The sequence below is a fragment of the Callionymus lyra genome, chromosome 2 (genome assembly GCF_982586985.1).
Source record: "Callionymus lyra chromosome 2, fCalLyr1.hap1.1, whole genome shotgun sequence".
In the NCBI taxonomy this organism is placed as follows: Eukaryota; Metazoa; Chordata; class Actinopteri; order Syngnathiformes; family Callionymidae; genus Callionymus; species Callionymus lyra.
In genome coordinates this window covers 32,022,168-32,040,688 of record NC_141819.1, presented here as the reverse complement: position 1 = coordinate 32,040,688, position 18,521 = coordinate 32,022,168, and the positions used below count along the sequence as shown (strand labels likewise).

Here is an 18,521-nt window from a genome sequence, read left to right as displayed (position 1 = left end):
CACTGTTTTCATGCAGTTTACATAACGGAAACTGCTCTTACTCTTTATTGTTTTTTTGCTAGTCTTGCCATTAAGGTTACATTTTTTTTAAATAAAAGTATTGAAACATATCAGTTTGCAATTCAATCATTTTCTGGAGAAGTTTTGGGTTCTTTATTTTTTAAATGTAATTGTTCAAGATTAACTGAAATATTCCAAGACTAGTCCCACGTGTATTGAATTCAGGTTATAAAAAGATGATGTCTTATGAGGTGACAGAAAATACATTCTTAAACATAAATATGCATGTAAGGCTCTATTTTTAGCTGCAGGAAGCTACACAACAACTACATAAAATGCATGGAGGAAGAGATTACAAACAGGAAATAAAAGGCAAGGAAAAACGTCACTATAATATTTTAAATATGGCACTAGGCAAGTGAAAGGGCAAAATAAAAAGGAACAATAAAGCAGTTAATATGTTGGAGAGCCATTTTAAAAAGAGCACTCAAATATGTCAAATATGATATAAAATAAAGCATCGAAAATATGCATTGTAAAATAGAGATTAATATTTTATCTAAATAAATTAAATTATTAAAGTCTCAAGACATTATTACACTTTTTTTAGTTTAATAAATATAAGCCACTAAACATTTATTTAAAAGATAAAAAAATAAACGCATAAAGTACAACGTTATAGCGTATATAAGCAATATATATATATATATATATATATATATTTATATAAATATAAAATATATATATATTTATATATTATATTTATATATATATTTAAAAAAAACAAACAAAAAAAAAAACAATAGTAACAAATACGACAATGCAACATCCGAAAGTTAATTTGTAAAAATGTAACAAATGTTATTTTTTCCTTTTTCCTTTTGTTTTGTTAAAAGTTTTTATTACTATTTATTTTAATAAAAGAAAGCAGGACTGCAAAGGAAAACATCCTCTGGGTTACAATAATAAATGTATCAATGTGTTTCAGACTGAAAAGACCATTCAATGGGCAGCTCTTGCATATTTCCAATTTAAAGTATAAATTTTGAAGAGAAAAATCAAACAACAGTTTTTAGATAAATATAAACAAGCCATGAGATGCAGATTTGATCTCAGATCAGAGAAAGTTAAGTCCATATCTGAATTTGTATCTGCAGACCCAAGTCTGAAAGTTTATTATTTAGAAATAACAATATATTTAATCCAATGTTGAACTTATGCAGGTTTCAGGTCAAAGTGAACCAAAAACTAGCATGTGGGCCCAGTCCTGCCAGAATCCAAACACCTCGGAGACTCTGCCCTCCCCTGGTTAGCGCTGGAGTTAGCGCCGGGCCCCTCCCGCATGAACCCTGAGCTTCATCAGCGCCAGCTTCCGTGCCAAGTTCCCGGCTGCCAGAACAAAGCTGAGCCATATTTTTAGACTGAAACAAAATGTCTACAGGTGGTGAGGAGTCAGAACCGCAGTCCTTCACTCCTACAAGATCCTCCGGAAAAACAAAGACCTCTGCTGTCAAGAAGTGGAGGAATCACAAACAAGTGCGAGCAGAAGACAAAAAAAAAGCAAGATCTCAAAATGTAGTTTGCCAAAAGTAGTGAGATGCTTCCTCTATCGGTTTCTTACTCTGGTACTTTTATTTATTTTGAAGCTGTAGGTTACAGGAGGAGCACGCAAAGTTACACTTTTGTAAAGACCTTTATGATGTTGGTTAGATTCAAACTCTGCACATTCTTCACCGAGTCAGAGTAGCTCAGAGATTTTGTGTATTTAAATCAGCCGAGGAGCTTCATGGGGGCCTGAAGTTTGATGTGCAGATACTTTTCTCACTTGTCTTTGGTTTGATTTAATACAAGTGAATGTTCCAAAATAATTATCCGGCACATCCCAAATAATTCACTATCACAGATAAGTTTTGTTTAGGTTTTATAGGATATCGAAACAAAGCTCAAGAAAGGAAAAAACACACAAACTTTGTCATATTTGCTTCTATTGTAACGTTGTTTCCCGTGTTTATCCATCAACTACATGTCCATAGTGTACAAGTACTAGTTATATTAACATCTTTCAATTCTTCTCCAGGACAGTATCAACAGAAACGGAGCAACAACAAAAGACAAATCAGGTGAATAAGAAAATGGCATGAATAAGACAAAAGTACAACAAAGAAAAAAAGGGGAAAAGGAACAAAGAGAAGGAGAAAAAAAATGATCAAGGCCAACAAAAATGAACTAACAAAAATAATTATTTAAAAAAAAGAGAATACTGTCAATATTGTAAAGAAAAGATGAAGAACCGAAAGGAAAACCACCAGGGAAGTAAAAAAAAATAATTTAAAAGGTTAAAATACATCTGACAAAAAAAGTCAGGAAAAAACCCACAAAAAGTGGACAATAAATGAACATCACCAATATAAACTGTGGAGAAAATACAAGGAAAATTGTAAGAAAAAAAAAAAAGGAAAGCAAAGAAAACATTGGCAGCAAAAGCGACAGATATTACATAATTTACAAACAAAAAACAGGTGCAACGAGAACCAAGAAGACAGAAAGAAAGTGGTGGGAAAGACGGTTATAAAACAACAAGCAAACAATGTACGAGGTAAAAATAGAGAAGAAGAAGACAATAATAAAAAAGGTGTCGGAAAAATATCAAGAGAGAAGGAGAGAGATAACAAGAATAAAAAAATAAACTAATGAAAACCAAGAGCTTCTACACTGCAAGAATGCAGGCACCGATATAAAAGCCCAGGAATAGAAACAAAAAGAACAAGAAGAAGATTAAATGGCAGAAGACAATGATGAAAAAGAACATAAAGAGACTCAAACTCATCAAGAACATAAATAAAAAGGATAAATAAAACTATAGCTGAATGTAAAATGTGTCTAAAAAGAATCAAAACAAACACATCTGAGCTGAATCGGATCCAGACCTCCCATGCGAGTGGTTCTTGAGATCTGATGTCAGTTTGAGCTGCATATCCACGTGTATGGTGAGAAATCTGACACACATCAGGATCAACAAAAGCGGCGAGAGTGTAAACAAAGTCAGATCATTACCGACAATCTTTGATCCATCAACGGGTTTTTAAACACCTCAATCGTTTCTAAACGCTCCATCTTTCTAAGTGCGTGGAACAATGTCTGTGAGGAAATACGTTAGACGTCCACGCTGAGATAAGAAACCACAGTCTGAGGTGCGAGCTGTCAGGTTTTAGTGGAATCTGTCAGCCGGGTCCAGACAGACGGATCAGCTCTTCTCTTATTGCCTGCAACCATCTTTCACTCACGTCTGACAGCCGAGAGCCAGTAACAGGAAACACTTTGGCAGCGACGCTGCACTGACGTGCCCTTGAGCCAGAGATATAGACTTGATTCAATCTATTTTGTCAAAGTTGTAAGAAGTGGGTTATTTGAATTGGGAGGTGGTTGGTGTGTGTGTTTGGGGGTCTGACTGCGTGGAAATGATCATCTGCTGCATGTTAGAAAAGGCTGCAGGCTTCGCAGGAGTTACATCTCATTCATCTCTATTAAAAGGGGCTGCTGGGGGGTCCATGAGAAGGGAGGAGCACCTGGTAACACAATCCCTACAACAGTCTGACCTCTCTGGAACTTTGTACTTCCCCCTCCAGGAGGGTCGGAGGTCAGCTGACACCTGCAGTACAGTAACACGGAGGCTTCTCTAATATCTAGAATCTCATCAACCTCACATTCATGCTATTTTTATTGGTCTCCAGATGAGATCTGCTGTGAAGAGTCAATTATTGAGCGTATTCCTTTGTAGTGTACAAGTCGTTTAACGTGTGAATACATCTTTAACTTCATCCGCTGGTGTGTATTTTGTAAGGTAAGGTTTGAGTTGAAAATCTCAAATATAACCGTTTCATAAAAAATGTTTTCTTGGAATTTATAATTTCTAAATGATAATTGGTGATCTTTACTTACTGTGTGTAAAATGTAGTGTTTAATGCTTAACATAAGGAGAAAAAAATCGTGATTTCTAAGAACACTGCACAGGTTGATGCTGTAACTCTGCTCCTTCAGACAACAACAAAATAAATTAAAGGAACATATCATTTCTACCATATTTAGTGGAGTTAACGTTCATTCGCTCAGGACACATAGTATTAAATCAGAAAACTGCATGCAAGTACCGTGACGAGGCAATTACACTACGATCGACATTAGCTGTATATCCATTCATCCATCGGTTATTATTGATCATAATAATGAACCACATAATACAACAGAAATATAAAGAAGAATATGAAAATCATAGAGAACAAATAAACAAGAGCTAGACGAACAATAAACAACAAGAGTAAAAGCAAGAAAAACAGATGGAGAAAAGAAGAAAAAATAATAATAATAAAGTTTAAAAAAGGTTGAACAAGGTATGGGTTAACAAGGGACAACAATAACGCAAGAAAAACAAACTAAAATTGCCAAGAAAAGTGAAAAGTAAAAAGTAGAATAAACATAAAATGGTAAAAATTGAGGAAACAACATGTGATCAGGAAGGACAAGAAAATAAAAGACAAGCAAACAAACAATAGATTGATTATAAACAATATAAAAGGCTGAGGAATTAACAAGAAAAAACAGGAAGAAGGAAAGGAAGAATGATATAGAAAGCAGTCCAAGAGTGCTTCAGACAAAAATAAAATAAGAATAACAGAATTTGGAGAAATGGAAGAAAATGTACATTATTTTAAAAATGTAAGAAATGGATTAAGCAAGGAAAGGGAAAATTAAACAAAAAGGAAAAGTAAAGGAACAAGAAAAATAATTTCATAATTAAAGGCGATTATCACATAATGAGTTAAGAGCTCAGCAGGACATGACACACACACATGAAGACAAACACACAAACACACACACACACACGCCCTCCTGGCAGCAGCTTCATGTTCATGCTGACAAACGTAGACAACGGGGAGTTGTCTCAGCCGGGTTCTGATGGAGGAGAATGAGGAGGAGGAGAAGAAGAAGAGGGGGAGGATGCAGAGGTCTTGGAGGTGAAGAATGTGCCTACAGATAAAGACAGGAGGAGGGTGCGGCAGAATGAACTTCCCAAACTCCCCCTACAGCATCCTAGGACGACCGGTGATGACGAGTGTGTGATGCTTGTGTGGTTTGTATAGTTGTGTAGAAGTGATGATGATGATGAAGTTTTATCACCTGGTAGTCAAGGATGCTAAAGCCCAGGCCTTTGTCCCGCTCCTTCTGCAGCTCCAACATCTGGATGTCAGGAGACCAGAGAGCCAGTTCCCCGTCCTCATCATCTTCATTCTCTTCTCCCTCATCCTCGTCCTGCGGGCTGAAGTGACTCTTCTGCTCTTTCAGTGCCTCCTGAACAGGTGAATGTTTCTCCTGACAAACACAATCAACTGTCATCTTCCTGATTCCTTCGGGCTCATTAACAATAAAAACAAAAACAAGAATTTAAAACAAAGACATATTATTTAAAACACTCCAGAGTCAATCTCACTGCGCACAAGAGCATGTGACCTCAACCTGGCCTCCCATTGGCTTCTTAAAGATACATCTGAGGGGTCATATTCCTAAAGATTCTTAGAATTTAGCCACAAGAAGTAGCTCTTTACACTAAGAAAATTCTTGGTGTGTAAATTATTGTTTAGAGAGAGAGTTTAGTAAAGATAGAAGATCTTGAGAGAGCTTGTAAAGCAAGATTTGTGACAAGAACACAGTGTTCATAAGATTATATTCTATAGTCAAGTTTATTCATTTGAGAGATTCTTTGTCCATTATCACCAAAAGTATTTTACTATTTTATCCAACTTGTAGGATCGACCAATCACAACTAAGATATGAAATTCCTCACCAAGATAGGAAAGTCTTTCCATACCTTGCTCATGGTTCTCCGAGAGTGTTCTGGAATCACTCCCAAGATTAAACTGCTCGCAAGGATTTGGACAAGTTAAGAGCTCTCTGAGAGGATTCTCAGAATACTAAGGAATACAGTCCCAGATATTTTATGTGATGTTTTGAGATTAAGGTCAGATAGCTTTTGGTTTTCTAATAGAAGGACGGTGTCTGCTATATTGTATTATTGTTTTCATGATCAGCTACATTTAACATTTGTACTTGGTAAAAGATTTCAATTTAAGATACATGTTCTAAAAACGTGTTCAAAAGCATGATCTTACAATCTTATTGCTACATGATGCAAGCATCTTCCGTTTGAGGTTAATGCCTTGATCCATACATGGTGGAGGAAAGTTTATCCTTCATCCAGACTATCAAACGAAATAAGCAGTGCTGGAAGAATTCAGTTTAGGGAATTATTGAATAAAACAGATTTAAAGATAATTTATGAAATTGTTTGTTTTATTATAATATACAAATTCAAAATTAATAACAATAAACGTGTACATTTCAGTCTAGATTTTTATGCCAATTCTAATTGAGCTCATCTTTTATAAGTCAAAACTTATGGTAAATATTTTGAGGTGGCTGTAGATCAATGGTGTAACGGGCTTCTGGCTTGAGCCCTCCTTTGAAATGACCCTGATAAATGATTTATTTGATGTTTCTGGACAAAAAATGATTTCAATCACATATTTTTCAGGGGCCAGGGGTCAGGAAATGGACTAGACGTCAGACTAGTTTTCTTAAAAATAGTGTATATAGGATTCAGAATAATAAACTCTGTGTAATTCCTAACAGGAAATTGCTGTTTGAGTTACTTTTACTCCCCTCACATGGTTAGAAGACAGTGGGATAAAGTAAAAATCTAAAATGTCCAGGTAAAATAAAAATGATTAGGAATAAATTTCAAACATACATACGTATATATACATATTCTTTTTAAAACAAAATGGGTATGTACATTGTAGTGTAATTGCATGCAGGTTATTTATTATTAATTATTTTTATTATTTGTATTATTATATTGTGACATTGAGCAGCAAAGAGTTTTGCTATAGTGACTAGTGTTACAGTGAGGATAGATGATCATCTGATTATTACTTTACTCTATGCCATCTACCCACACTTGCTTTATCATCCATCAACACTTCTAGACAGAAGGGTGGAGGTAGACTGTTGTTTTTTTTCAGTGTCCCTCGTCATGAGTCTTTTCTGCTCATATCTGACTTTGAAAAACGAGAAGAGACTTTTCAGTGAAGCAGCAGGGAAGATTCAAGTCTACGTACCTGCCTGACGGTTGGCAGATCGTCCACCTCTCTGTTGTTGTTGTGGGGACTCAACATGGACGACAGCTGCTGCTCGATCTGACATCAGAACAAACATCTCATTACAGAAGAAATGTTCTTGAACTTGAAGCTTCAGAAAATTCTTTGCCTCACCTCCTCCACGCTGGGTCCTGGATGAAGAGTGGCCGAGGGTCGGAAGTCGTGCTCAGATTCTGCCTCAGACTCGGTTTCTGGTTCCAGCTCTGACGTGGGGTGTCGGCAGCAGACCAGCGTGAATGGAGGAGGGACCTCCTTGAGGAAGGACACGGCCTCTCGCCGAGACTTCCCATACAGCTGGACGTCGTTCACCTGTTAAACCAGCACTGTTGCATGAGGACGTCCACTCTGGCGTTTGACCTCTCACCTCCAGCAGCTCGTCCTCGGGCCTCAGGACTCCATGTTTGTCGACGGGACCTCCAGGGGCCACGGACGAGATGTAGTGATGGCCGTCGAAGGAGTCTAGCTCCACCCCCAGCCGGACGGTGTGGATGGGCAGCAGCTGTGGACCGAGCATCAGTGACAGTGTTGAACCTTCATGTCTGTCGTCAACACAAGCTCATTCTTCTCGCATATCATCCCTTCATCATCTCAGTGTCACTGATGTTCTCAAAGTCCTTTTCTCCCTTCACACTTTATATGTTTATCCCCCCCCCCATCACCTCTCCCTTCAGTCTCCCTAAAAGTTAGTAAATTAAAGAGAAATATGTTTCTATCGCTTTCTCTCCTGCCAACTGTCGGGTCTTTTCTTTCCCAGTTCTCTTACCCGCCTTCCTTCCTGGTTTCACATCAGCTTTGGCACCTTGCATTATCACCCCGAGTTTTTTTCCCTATACATGTTCCTTTCGTAATGCAGATGATAATACCACGGGTCACTACAGCAATTCCTCAAGTTCAACCAACCGGTCTCCATCCTTACCGTCCCAGTTACACTCTTCCTCTTCTTCATCTTCATCTCCATGTGTGCCAATCATCTGAGCTCTCCAACTTTAACCTAAACTTTACCCTCAGTATCCGCTTTGCTCTACTCCACCATCATCCTTTCCTTTGGTCTGGCTCCATCTTCCCCTTTAGCCTCTTAAACAAAGGTGCCAAAACTGTCCCTCCAAATCATTTCATGTCAAAGTACAATAATGTTCATGATGTTAAATTGACCTATAAAAGGTGCCAGAGTTTAAGATAAGAAACAAACGATGCATATCCACAATTACACAGAGTCGTCCAATTAGAGTAAAATTGATGTAAAGTGAAAATGATTTTATGGGAATGTTTGATAAAGGATGACAAAAATGAATTTATTAAGACATATCAGGACTCCAAAATTTAAAGGACAATTAGTCTTTTTTAAAACAGCCCATCCCTTTCAGGTGAAATACCTTTATCGTTAAAAAACACAGAGCACAGAAGTTGTGATGACGCAAAGCTGGATATGGCCAACATGTCAACACATGCTTTACCCAGCGTCCTCTGCACTCCACTTGTCACACCCAAATGACGCATTCAAAGAACTTGAAATTGGTGCATTCAAGAGCGTCTGATAAATTCTAAGAAAATGAAAAACACTCCTTAACTCCTTAAAGTTTGTGCTTCTTTTATGAGAGAAAATTATTTATAATTCACAATTGTAGAAATCTTTCAGCATGCCAGTCCATTACGTGCCTGTACATTAATCATGAGTGTGGTTTAGTTTAACAATAAAAAATGTTATTTTTAATTTAATTATATTGTTCATTTTTAAAAAGTCAGTGCCACACGTATGTTCAAAATTTTGTAATAGAAAATAATCTATGAAAAATGTTAAGCAATAACAGTAATCGCCAACAGTACTAATAATTAGAAAAATAAGTTATTTTACTGTTTTGGTTTTCAGTTTCAGCCAAGAACATTGATGCATCCCTAGTAAATACACTTTTTGTTTGGCCCGCAACCACAAAGTTTAAATCGCCTCAAACCATCTCTGCATTGATTGTGGAAGAATCCTCTTGAACCTTGTTTGAAACAGTCCAGTCATATAAAATAAATAATTTGTATTAGACAAGTAAAAATATTCTTCATTTTTTAAACAAAATTTATGGACAATTTCTTACCTTTGAGGACTTCTGCAGTTCTTCATCGTCTTCAATCACTGGATCCAAGTTCACCACCTGAAAACAACAACGCTCAACAACTTCCCATCGTGTTCCGCTTGTGTGTTTGTTTAAATCTCACCATGACTTGGTACTGTGGACCCAGTGCCTGCTCCCACTTGGCCCTCAGTTCTGCACCTGTGGACACACACGCCGAGGAAAACGCCAGAGTAAGCACTGGAGCAGATGTGAAATTACAATCCAGCCATTAAACAACCACATTAAAACTTCGGCTGCCGAACCGCGGCGGTGGAATCGCTGCGTCGCACCCAGTCCAGGATTTACGGATCGTCGGCGTTGGACGCCGTCAGGTGGAGTTTTGCCAGCAGAGCCGACACTTAATAAGAGATAATACCATATTTGCATTTGCAACGACGCTTCCATTGGACGTCAGGTCAATTAACGAGCTGGGAATGTTTGTGCTGCTGTTCATCTCTGGACTCTCCACGCTGATCCATGTCACCCTTTATTGCCCAAACTTTTGTCAACGCTGTGAGATATGTGCTGCTGCTGCGTCAGTGATTAACAATAATTATTCTGCACCAACAATTACTCCAGTGCAGCTTCAGAAAAGTTTCTTCAGGTGCAGTCAGCTCAGTCCACAAAAGTTCCAAACTAATGTACTAATTTAAGAAAAAGTACAAATGAGAATTTCCTTTACGCCACAAAGTTTTCCTCAAGAATCTCTTTCACTGATTTCGGTGCCAAATCAATACTTTTCAAATTGTTATGGTACTTTAATGTGTCTAAAATGTTCTTAAAGAGCAACTAAAGTGAAAATCCAATTTTCCCGACCCACATGTTTCAAATATGGAAGTGTTCCTCTCCAAGATGCAGTAAGTTTCTCATCATTACCATGTTTTGAACTTATTACTTTATAAAGTTCTCCCCCGTCTGAAGTCTCTGCAAACAAAAGGTTAAGAGAGCGGAGTCCATTATAACATAATAATGGGCTTTACTCCTCTACAGCCACCTCATGGAGAAATACTATCGAGTCAAGCTTAGAAATACTACGGCGCCTTGCAGAGAAGTAATACTGAGCCCCACAGATAAATACTATGTTGCCTCACAGAGAGATACGATGGACCATCCCAGAGTCGTACTAAAGAGTCTGGTAAAGAGATACCATAAGGCCTCACTTTAAATATCTTGCAAGTTCCTTTAACAACTTTACTGGCTTCCATAAATATATATGCTGTTGTGGAGGTTTTTCCACCTTAACCCGGAGACAACACAAGGGATACCACAAACAAATTTGTTTTGGGGCCTCCGGGTCACCTTGACCCAGAGATAACACAAGGTTTAAACTCGTGAAATGTGAGCTACAGCAGTTCATTGTGTTGAGTCGACTGTAACCTGGCTGTGTTCTGAAGGGTTTCTTGTTTCAGGAGTGACGTTTTGGATCAAAGGTGTTAAACATTAGTAGGCTTGTGCTAGACCTCGTCAGCGTTCATCAATATTCAACATGTTGCCGATAGGAATTCAGTCCAGAGCTGCTGTGACGTTGCTGCAGCAGGTTCTGACTCTCGAGAAGCAAGACGCCGTGACAGCAAACTGTGAAGTAAGCAACTCTCTGCCGAGCGTGAGTTCGAGCATTGCACGCACTCTACAATGTCACCGGGACGACACGTCTGCGAGATAATAAAAGCTCTCGACTGCAGCAGCGTGAGCGCCATCGTGACGGAGCAGATTGCGCCTCCACTTAATGAAAGGGGAAGCTACCACCTCCTCGCTTCACGCCGATATCAGAGAGGGAACGCCGAGTTGCTGACCTCGAGAAAAGCCCCTGGACGTTCTCTCAAATCTCCTCACGTGAGAAGGTATTTCCCTGCAGGTGGGGCTGTGATTAAATTAGCATTGCTAACCCGCGCCCCCACGCTGCAATTAATCTCCGGCGTTTGGCTGAATAAACAGAGTAATAGATCGCTGCGAGGCTGTCAGGCGCCGCGGACGCTTTACATCTGCTGGCCCGAGAGCGGGCGCTCCGCACGCTAAGTGTTAGCGAGGCTTTTTTTTGCCACTTAGCAAAGCTAATGAGGGATAAAAAGAGAGGAAATAATTCAGAGGGTTTGAGGCGTTGACGTGTCTGCAGGAGAGCCTGTAGATGAGGGAGGAGGGGTAAACACACCCTTCGCATTATCAGGCACTTCTACACAACCATAAAGCTTTACGAAGTTCAGTGAAGAATTTCACTTTTCCATTTGAGGGACAGAAATAGATAATAATAATATGATGTTTACAGTGTAGCCATTAATGCTGCTGTTGGTAAATTAGGAGACCAGTATGACCAATAAATACAACCGATTGAAAATCACAGTAATCCCTCATCCCAATCCCAATATTGTGGTTTAATAGTCCTTTGTCTCCATCAAATATCCTCCTATATCCTAAATTATATTGTGGGATTCCAGGAAGCTGCATCCTATAAGTTTTTTAATTTTCATTTTGTACACAGCACTTAAGTGGCCATGAGACCTTTGTAGCTGTTTATTATTTTGGATGCTGATTCTCTTATCACAACATTTGTTTAAAACCCTACTTGGATAAGTAAACATTTATTATAATGCAAGCGTTTCAAATTAAATAACAAAAGGGTCCATGTTTTTATTAGAAGGTTGGGTTCTGGGCGGAAAAAATTTGCTGCAATAAATGTTCCATTCTGACGCTAAACAATCATAGCCATAGTCAAACTCCATGACGTGTTTAAAGAAGGGAGAGCGCAGGAGAGGGAGTGTGAATTGAATTTTTCCAAGTTAATTAATTAGGAAACTCAAGTTATTAGTCCGTTCAGCATCTGCAACTACAATTAATCGTGAGCACTAAAATATGATTGTTATTGACAATTGACAGATGATAATTTAAACTGAGCCATCGGTTCAATATTTAGAGTTGTAGATTGTGTTATTTCAGAGTAAGAATCAATCTTGATGGAACACTTGGTATGTTTTTCTCTCTTCAGATCCACGAGTTCCTCAGCACAGCTGCTTCTAAACTGCTCAGATGCATTATCTGTGGCTGGGACCATTGTTGGAAGAGTCTCCCCTTAAATAGTAGAGCAGCGTAGACACTCTTTAATTCCGATTACAGATGCTCCTTTTTGGAGTTTTTGTCTTGTAAGACAAATCAAGAAGCAATTCTATAGATTTTACTGTCATCATTCTGTGATAAAATAAGTTAAGTTTTTTTCAGTTTAACTCCCTGTATTTTAATCCTTCTTCCTATTCATACTTTATTTATTATAACATTGTCTTTTTCTTGTTTTTGTTTACCACGAACGTTACTGTAAGTTAGACAAAATACTTTGGTCAGCTTTCCCTGTGGATGATTGCTATAATAACATCCTTCCTGTCAGTAACTTAGTAAACATCAGTAACTGTTGATTACATGGAAGTACGAGTCAATGAGTTTAAAACATTGACAGCATTGAAAAATGTCAAGGTCCAAATTCAAATTTGTTTCTCTATTCTACCAGCACAATGGTTAAAAGACTAAGGAAACTTGACACTATGTAGGTCAGTGGTTACCAAAGAAATAAAGAGTGAGAAAGAAAACAAACAAACTGAGAAAGATAGAAGGAAGGGAGATGATATGGTTTATAATTTGTCATTTAAGAGATTCATTAATTGAAACAAATCCTCACACTTCCTTGTTTTTATAAGTATAATTATATAAGAGGAATCATCATTTTCAGAAAAAAAAAATAATCGTGAAAATAGTTTCATATTCTGTCTTTTTACAGGTTCATATTGCTCAACACAGAATCAGACTCAGAAATAGACTCAACAAACCACTAAATGGAAATGGGACAAAAAAGAAAGAGAGCGGTGCTTTATCTGTTAACATGACTTGCAGTTTGAGAAGCGACCCAATTGTCCAGCGTTTAAAGACCGTTTTATCAAAGTGTCAAATACAATACCTTATCTCTGTGCTCAATTATGGTAATTTTTCCATTTGTCTGAGATTTTTTTTCTTTTTCCTCAAATCTGGCATCACACTTATTGCGCACCCTCAGTGGGGTGCACAGACCACTGATGCAGGTAAAGATATAATAAAAGTACCTTTAGTTAGTTGTGCTGTACTTTGATTGATACTCTCAAACTTGGCTCTCGAAGCAAACGCAGGAGATCGATTCCTGATGTCCAGTGACCTTCTCAGCGACACTCGTGATGGTTCTCTCTCCACTGAGGGACGGAAAAACAGTGAAGAGCAAATAAACAGATACTCAATGAAGCGATTGCATAAGATATCACACAGAGGAAGAGTGAACACTGGAAGAGTTAACTCTGTGAGCTTTTCTCCTCTCGTCTGCCTCCCTTGTCTCCCCTGAGATCAAGAAGACAAATTTGTTTACAATTCTCTGTAATTTTCCCAAACTGTCGCGCTACAACTCGGCGAGCTTCCTCCGCCAGCTACCAGTGAGATTAATTCACCCTCTTGAGGGTCATTTTTCTGCCCGCTCCGGTCAAGCCCTGGTCCGCTCGGCAAGAGCGTTTTCATTCCAGGAATGAAGAAGAAAGGAGCGTCGCTGCTTATCTGCCCCAGACGTTTCAACGTTTCATTACAAAGAAGTTGAAAGCAGCGGCAAAAGAGTTTCTCTCTTGTGATGCTGTTGTCTGCAGACGACACAGATCCTAGAGCCACAAATGTTCTTGGTTACGGGAATTAACACATTTTTTAAACACTGTGGAAAAGATTATTCATGTGACTCAACTAATTTGTGTGACATGACTCAAAGTCAGATACACTTAATATATTATATTTTCTTTATAATACCGTATAAATATTCATCATCACTGTATCAACGTAAACATTTCAATTTTTATTTTATTTTTGGTTTTATTGGGTGTAAATCACATTCTTTATCATATTGTTTATATGGCTTAGTGGCTTTTGAGTGGCCATTTTAACAATAATCGGCAATGACTGAGGACGAGAGGATACATGAACTCCAGCAGCTCTTAAAGCAGATGTTTCGACATATTTTGGTTTAAAAACAAATTAAATAGTTATGACTTTATCAAGAGTCATGTGGTCTGCAAATTCTGCAACACTAAAGTGAATTACTCGGACAATACTACAAATATATGGTTGTTCCTACAGTATCATGATCAATCAATACACACCCCTAAAATAACCAGTGACAAATGTTTCGCCCGATGTACCTTTATCCAGCGATCTCTCCAGAGCCCTCGCCTTCTTCCTGACCACAGTGAGAACCACAGTCTGACCCGTCTGCTTCATCACCTCCAGCACCTCGTGGTTGGCCAGGCCGTGGAGACTAATGCCGTCCAACTGTGACCACAATATGGGTTTCACGATTTGTTTGTCAAACACATTTAAATTTTTAACCTTACCCCTATCAGACGGTCGTGGACCCGGATGTTTCCGCTCTGGTCCGCGGCGCTGCCCGGGACCACGTGTTTGACAAACACACCGACAGCATCTGAGCAGGAAGAAAAAAGGTCAGTAGAATTTAGTTTGCACACTTTTTATCGTATTGCTAGAACATCTCAAATAAAGTCAATTCAAAAACATTTTCCAATCATTTTAAGTTTTTTGTATCAGGAAGTTTACATATTAATGTTGCATAAAATACATAAAAAGATATATGGATTTAAGAAAAAAATAATATATATATATATATATATATATAAATATTTATTTATTTTGCAGTATATAACACTATTTGTGATATATAGAAGTTTATAAATTCAAGCTTTAAAATGTAGGCTTGTCATCAAAGAAATGAAACGACTTCTCTAGGGGAAATCACATTTTGCTACTTTACTGGTTTGGCCTGAAGCAGAACAACTTGAGACAAATAAACCCAATTTATAAAACATTTTTTCTCATCTATATGCAACTGGATGGACAAAATAGACCCTTTGTAGATGCATTTTATAATCTGAAGGGGCCTCTTACCTTGGCTGGTCAGCGGGTTGTTGCCGATGATGGAGATTCCGAGACTCTGGCCTTCTTCCTTGACCAGAGAAACCTCGTGGATCTCGTATCCCTCCAGATTGGGCTGCGAACGATCAACTCGAGTCAGAGAACTCAACAGAGGCTAAGAAAAGAAGAAAAAAAATAACCATCCCTCCGTTTTTTACATACCAAAATACAGACACATATGACTTGGATAAAAATTTAAATCAATATTTTTCACCTCGTCTTCCAAGACAGTCTCAATCGGAAATCACAACTTAATATGGCTGCAATAAACCCATGGAGGTGCTCACCGTCTTGCTGACCCGACGATTGGGCTCCAGCTCAGGAAGTTGGGGGGGTAAGTGGGAGACGGGGGCAGCGTCAGGGGGAGGAGGTGGAGGCGCCGCCGTTGACTTCTGACCCCACGGATCTCGGGCGATCAGCATGTTGACGCGGCTCCCACATCCTTGTAGCACCTTCACCACCTGGTCGCTGGTGAGACCGCTGGTGGGCGTGGCCCCGATGCGAAGGATGTGGTCACCAGTGCGGAGTCGCCCGTCCTGAGAGGGTAGAGAACATCAGGTCTTCTTAAGTTACCGTTTGATCTCAATGGGTTACATTATACAGGTTTCGAGTTAATTATTGACTTGATTTTTAGCACTAGTTATTTCAGAATAAGAGCTTTTACAGAGTTTGTATTATCTTCTGTGTAGCTGTGTTCAATAATGACGTGGCAGTTACACCTGGTCGGTGGTTTGAGAAAAACCTGCTGAGACAGGAGAATTCAGTCTGTGCTTAAAGCCCTATGATGTGTTTGACTCAGACTTAATGTCCACACAAGCAACCTCATCACTTCATAAGTAAAATCAGAAAGTTTTTGGTTACATTTTGTCACATGATTATAATGAGCATTGTTTATTTACCTATGTGTAATTATATGTTTTGTGCAAGTATAAAACTTTGGTTCATTTAAAATTACATCCATTTTAGAAAAATATTACTACAAAAGAAGCAAAAAAGGTCAGCACAAGAGTAGTTTTTTCAGATGAACGACGGGAAAGAAAGTTGGTATTGTTGTTTTTTATTTTGACAGAAATCATACAAACGACACATTATAAAGGACCTCCTTAAAATAATTAAATGTGTCTATATGTTTTAATTACTTTGTAGCACATTAATTTTGATGCATGAATTTTTATGCACAAATCAAGTGAGACCCTTAAGTTATATTTACTCTTGACTTAACTTAATACAATATAGTATACGTAGGGGTGTTCCTATAGGTCAGCCAACTCTTCAGGAGGTGTTACCAAAGGGAGACTGATGGACTCTCTTGAGTCCAAAAGACGAAAAGACTAATTCAAAGCCCTTTATTTTGAGGTTTCTTCTCATTCTAGTCTACTTACCCTGTGAGCGACACCTTTTGGGATGAGCGTCCGGACCACAACCCCGCTCGACTTTCCTCCAACGATACCGAAACCCAAACCAGATCCATCATTGACCAGCTCGATCTCCTCCACGTGACCCCACTGATCCTTAATTGAAAAAAATAACATGTTTGTGACTGAAACATACTGTGAGGCTAAAAACTAAAACACTCTAGAACACGATCTCATCTATTCATATCCACTGCCAAGTTCTGGTTCCCCAGAGAGCAAATAGACATATTTGATTACATAACAGCAATTCGACAATTCACATCGTCTTTAATGAGCATCAAGTTTCCCCGTCAGTGTTGGACTTGTTCCAGCCGGAGGAGGAACGTGAGATAACTTGGACACTATCAGCTTCACAGTCTTGGCTTCGGTTGGAACAGTTAGCCGGCAGTTAGACCGGCAATCAAATCCGGCCCAGAGTTGTGGTTCTTTTAACGCTCTGGGCTCCATAAAACGTGACCCTGATAGATGCAGGACATGAATAAAACAAAAGCGGGCCGATCAGAGGCCCGGTATGCAGGACGTGGCACAGATCCAATGAGAAGCAGGAGGGCAACAACTGAGGAATGCTGTGTGATAATGACCCACAGAGAGCTGCGTCGTCAGAGCTCCTACCTCGGAAACACTACACAACTGTGGATCAACAACTCAGCATGACGAGTCAATGAGCTCCTGGTTTTTTTCCTCACCCTTAAAAACCCTCGATTTACAATTAACATCCTTTGAAGTTTTTGACATTTTTCTTTTTCCTATTGATAGTTAACAAACATCTCGAAAAGGCCAGTTAAAAGAAAATCTTAAAAACAGGGAAAAGTTTACACTAGCAGTCATTAAACCACATTGACAAGTCGAATCCCAAAAGTCTGTAAGAGTCCCTGTGACCTCTACGTTGCTAACTTGACTTCTGTCGATAGCAGGCAAAGTAAAAGTGTTCTCAATTGTTTTTGTTTCTCCCTTAATCTCTGAAAAATTAGGTTAAATGATTTTATTAAAATCTGGACAATAACGAAGATTTACTACTAGAAATTAAATCTCATTAACCAGTTAAACCCCACAAAACTGGGAATGACCCTAAAGAATAACTGACCTACACATGGCTGAGTGGGTCTTTCTGACAGAGAATTAGAAAAACGACTTCCTAAAAACAGAGTCTTATAATTCTCATAATTCCTTATTACCTAAATAATGTTGCATGTTCATCTTTAATATGTTGTATTTTTACATGTGAAGAAACAGGAATGCCTTGGATTGTTTTTGACTTCCATAGAGCTCACCAACAGAGTTTGACTCTCCGGTCATGTATCGATCCAGCTGCTCTAACTTAAACACAGATTGTCAGGTGTGGAGCTGACTTGATTTCCTTCAGGATTTGAGGTCATAAACATCAGCGGTGGAAACGTCAGCAGACTCGCAGATCATCATAAACAGGTGGAATCACTCTGAGGCCTCAAAGTGACCGTCACTCATAAGAGACGACCTCGGAGTGACGGCCAATGTACAGGGGAGGTTTCTGACAACGCAGCAGTAACAGGGTTTGAGATACAAAAAGGTCTTTGCTAGGATGTTGCCACGCCACAGAGGATATCTGGTCCTCAGACCATCTTTGGAATTCTTTCCCAGTTCTGTGTGTTAGTAGAGAGATGGCTTATGGTATGTTGAGGTATGATATGTTGTAAATTATTTGTTTTGCTGGAGTGACTTCCATTCTTTTTATGACATCTGTGACAGGACTGGACTGTGTAGTTCAGGACCCAGATTTTTCAGTAGTTTGCCGTCAATCACTGGCAAGCTTCCATCTATATCTCGATAACTTTACTACCTTAAAT

The 18,521-nt window shown here is 38.8% G+C and overlaps 1 protein-coding gene across 3 annotated transcripts in view; it reads right to left on the bottom strand.

Annotated features, from left to right (window-relative positions):
* Positions 1–18,521, bottom strand: part of patj (PATJ crumbs cell polarity complex component) — an 80,197-nt gene that overhangs the window by 54,987 nt on the left and 6,689 nt on the right. For 2 of the 3 annotated variants that reach the window (XM_087784668.1, XM_087784671.1), the window contains exons 7-18: positions 16,666–16,794; positions 15,571–15,819; positions 15,257–15,398; positions 14,689–14,777; positions 14,497–14,626; positions 13,393–13,515; positions 9,417–9,472; positions 9,296–9,352; positions 7,576–7,710; positions 7,326–7,520; positions 7,173–7,250; positions 5,176–5,367 (exon numbers count right to left, since the gene is read on the bottom strand). In XM_087784668.1, the coding sequence (XP_087640794.1) occupies positions 5,176–5,367; positions 7,173–7,250; positions 7,326–7,520; positions 7,576–7,710; positions 9,296–9,352; positions 9,417–9,472; positions 13,393–13,515; positions 14,497–14,626; positions 14,689–14,777; positions 15,257–15,398; positions 15,571–15,819; positions 16,666–16,794 (1,575 nt within the window). The remainder of the gene's footprint in view (positions 1–5,175; positions 5,368–7,172; positions 7,251–7,325; positions 7,521–7,575; positions 7,711–9,295; positions 9,353–9,416; positions 9,473–13,392; positions 13,516–14,496; positions 14,627–14,688; positions 14,778–15,256; positions 15,399–15,570; positions 15,820–16,665; positions 16,795–18,521) is intronic. The other variant, XM_087784670.1, reaches the window with a different exon arrangement.